We start from the raw sequence: 2,448 nt of genomic DNA on the forward strand, positions 1-2,448 counted from the left end.
TAATTTCTGCCTTTTCTTGATTATTGCTACTATGTGTTTCTTGTCAATGTTGTTATGCCATGTGATACTAACCCTTCGCATGCTAGAATGACATGGACATAGGGATGTTTTTAATTAATGCTTTAATCATGCTAGTATGCTGCCATGTTATGTGTTCTTTATGTGTTCTTTATGTTGCTATAACCATGATAGTATGCATGTGGACTTCGAAGAAATAACATAGGGCGATGCATCTAGATTAAAATCCTCAAAGTAAATTCTAAGTGGGAGAGGGAGTTAATATGGTATTAAATCCCATGGTCTCCATCATTGTTTGTATGTAAATTAACATATAAGGCGAATATAAATTATGTATACGTCACCCATCGTGGCATGTAATTTATGGTGCCTAGAATGTTATAGATATTACTGGAACAAACTTCTTGAATTAATACGAATAGATACGAATTTTCTTTATCTCTGATTTGGGGCGATTTCTATGGCTTATGGGTATTAAGTGAGACCGATGTGACTCCTCCACTGCCTAGAAGTCAAACCAGACACGAATATTGAATTGAAGTATTCTATTCGAGAAATATTGGAAGGTATACATGCCGCCCATCGTGGCGTACCAAGTTCCATAGGTTTCGGGTAATTTAAGATTTGATGATGGTATACACTTAGCTATGAAAAATAATATAGACCACCCCAACGTGGCTTATTGTTTAGTAATAGGACCGAAGTAACGTTTAAACAAATTTAGGTGGTATACATGTCACCCATCGTGACGTACCAGAAACTTATGGTGTTTAAACGTTAGTGCATTTAATTTTAATAATTGTTAGAGGAACCAATAGGACTTAATTTTTTATGCACCCTTCTTTATGTGTAATGTGATTTTTTTCATGCATGATTCTCAGGATATAACGGGGTTTAATCCACTGTTCACCATACTTAAGGATGACAAACTTACCGGACCTAACTATATTGAATGGAAACGTAATTTGGACATTGTGTTGACTGCTGAGGAGTACAAGTTTTGCACTTATGAACCCAAGCCTGAGCAGCCCGCTGCTGATGCTCCTGATGAGGAGAAAGAGTATTATAAGCGGTGGACAAAGGCTGATGAGATGTCGCGATGTTACATTCTGGCAGCAATGTCGGGTGTTTTGCAGCATCAGCATCAGGCTATGGCCACTGCTTCGGATATGCTCTTTAATCTCAAGGAACTTTTTGGAGATCAGAATAGGGCTGCTAGGCAAGTAGCCATGAAGGCTTTAATGAACACTCAGATGGCTGAAGGTACACCTGTAAGGGATCATGTTCTCAAGATGATGTCACATCTGAATGAGATAGAGATCCTTGGTGCAGAGCTTGACGGCGAAACCCAGATTGACATTATCCTTATGAGCTTGCCCAAGAGTTTTGAGCAGTTCCGCTTGAATTACAACATGAACAAGAGGCAGTATAGTCTTGCGGAACTGCTGACAGAACTTCAGGCAGCTGAAGGATTATTTCGCCAGAGTGTTCAAGTGAATGTGGCTGAGAAAGGTTCTTCCTCTAAGCCGAAAGGCAATAAGAAGAAGAAAAAGGCTCAGACACAGAAAGCTGTGAAGGCAGTGGGAGTTCAAGGTGGTGTGAAAAAGCCTAAAGGGAAGTGCTACCGGTGCAAGCAGTCTGGTCACTGGAAAAAGGATTGTCCTCTTCCTAAGAAGACAAACAATACTGGTATGTCTCTTTCTCTAGTTACAGAAACATTTATAGCGGCTATATCTACGAGCACTTGGTGTGTAGATACTGGAGCCACTGATCATGTTTGTAACTCTATGCAGGGGTTCCAGCAATCCAGAATGCTTAGAGATGGCGAGATATACGTGTTCATGGGAGATGCTACGAAAGTAGCAGTAGTTGCAGTAGGAGTTATTCATTTATCTTTTGGTTCTGATAGGATTTTGGTTTTGAACAATTGTCTTTATGTACCTTCTTTTAGAAGGAATTTGATTTCGGTTTCTAAACTTGCTATGGATGGTTATAATGTTTGTTTGGATCGTAATGTTTCTATTATGATGAATAAACGGATTATATGTTCTGGTACATTGCAAGACAATTTGTATATAATTAATCCTAGTCACCCGCACTGCAACTACAACATAGGGTATTGAACAACACATCTTCTACCTCTAATAAAAGAAAGGAACCTTCTAGTTTGAACCAAACATATCTTTGGCACTTGAGATTAGGTCATATTAACTTGAGGAGGATTCAAAGACTGGTAGTAGACGGGCCTTTAGGCTCATTGGCAGTGGAGCCATTTCCAGTTTGTGAATCCTGCATGGAAGGTAAAATGACCAAAAGGCCTTTTAAGGCAAAGGGGAATAGAGCCAAAGAAGTGTTAGGATTGGTTCACTCTGATTTATGTGGACCTATGAATATCCAAGCAAGAGGTGGTTATGAGTATTTCGTCACTTT

General features: G+C 39.3%; 1 protein-coding gene across 1 annotated transcript; it reads left to right on the forward strand.

Moving 5' to 3' along the window:
• Positions 1-908: 908 nt before the first annotated feature.
• LOC135151202 (uncharacterized) lies at positions 909-1,568 on the forward strand (the record flags this gene model as incomplete). Its single annotated transcript, XM_064088948.1, has 1 exon — positions 909-1,568. A coding segment is annotated over one exon (660 nt), but the record flags the coding sequence as incomplete, so codon positions are not given.
• Positions 1,569-2,448: the final 880 nt, after the last annotated feature.

This window comes from Daucus carota, chromosome 1 (assembly GCF_001625215.2).
Source record: "Daucus carota subsp. sativus chromosome 1, DH1 v3.0, whole genome shotgun sequence".
NCBI classification, from domain to species: Eukaryota; Viridiplantae; Streptophyta; class Magnoliopsida; order Apiales; family Apiaceae; genus Daucus; species Daucus carota.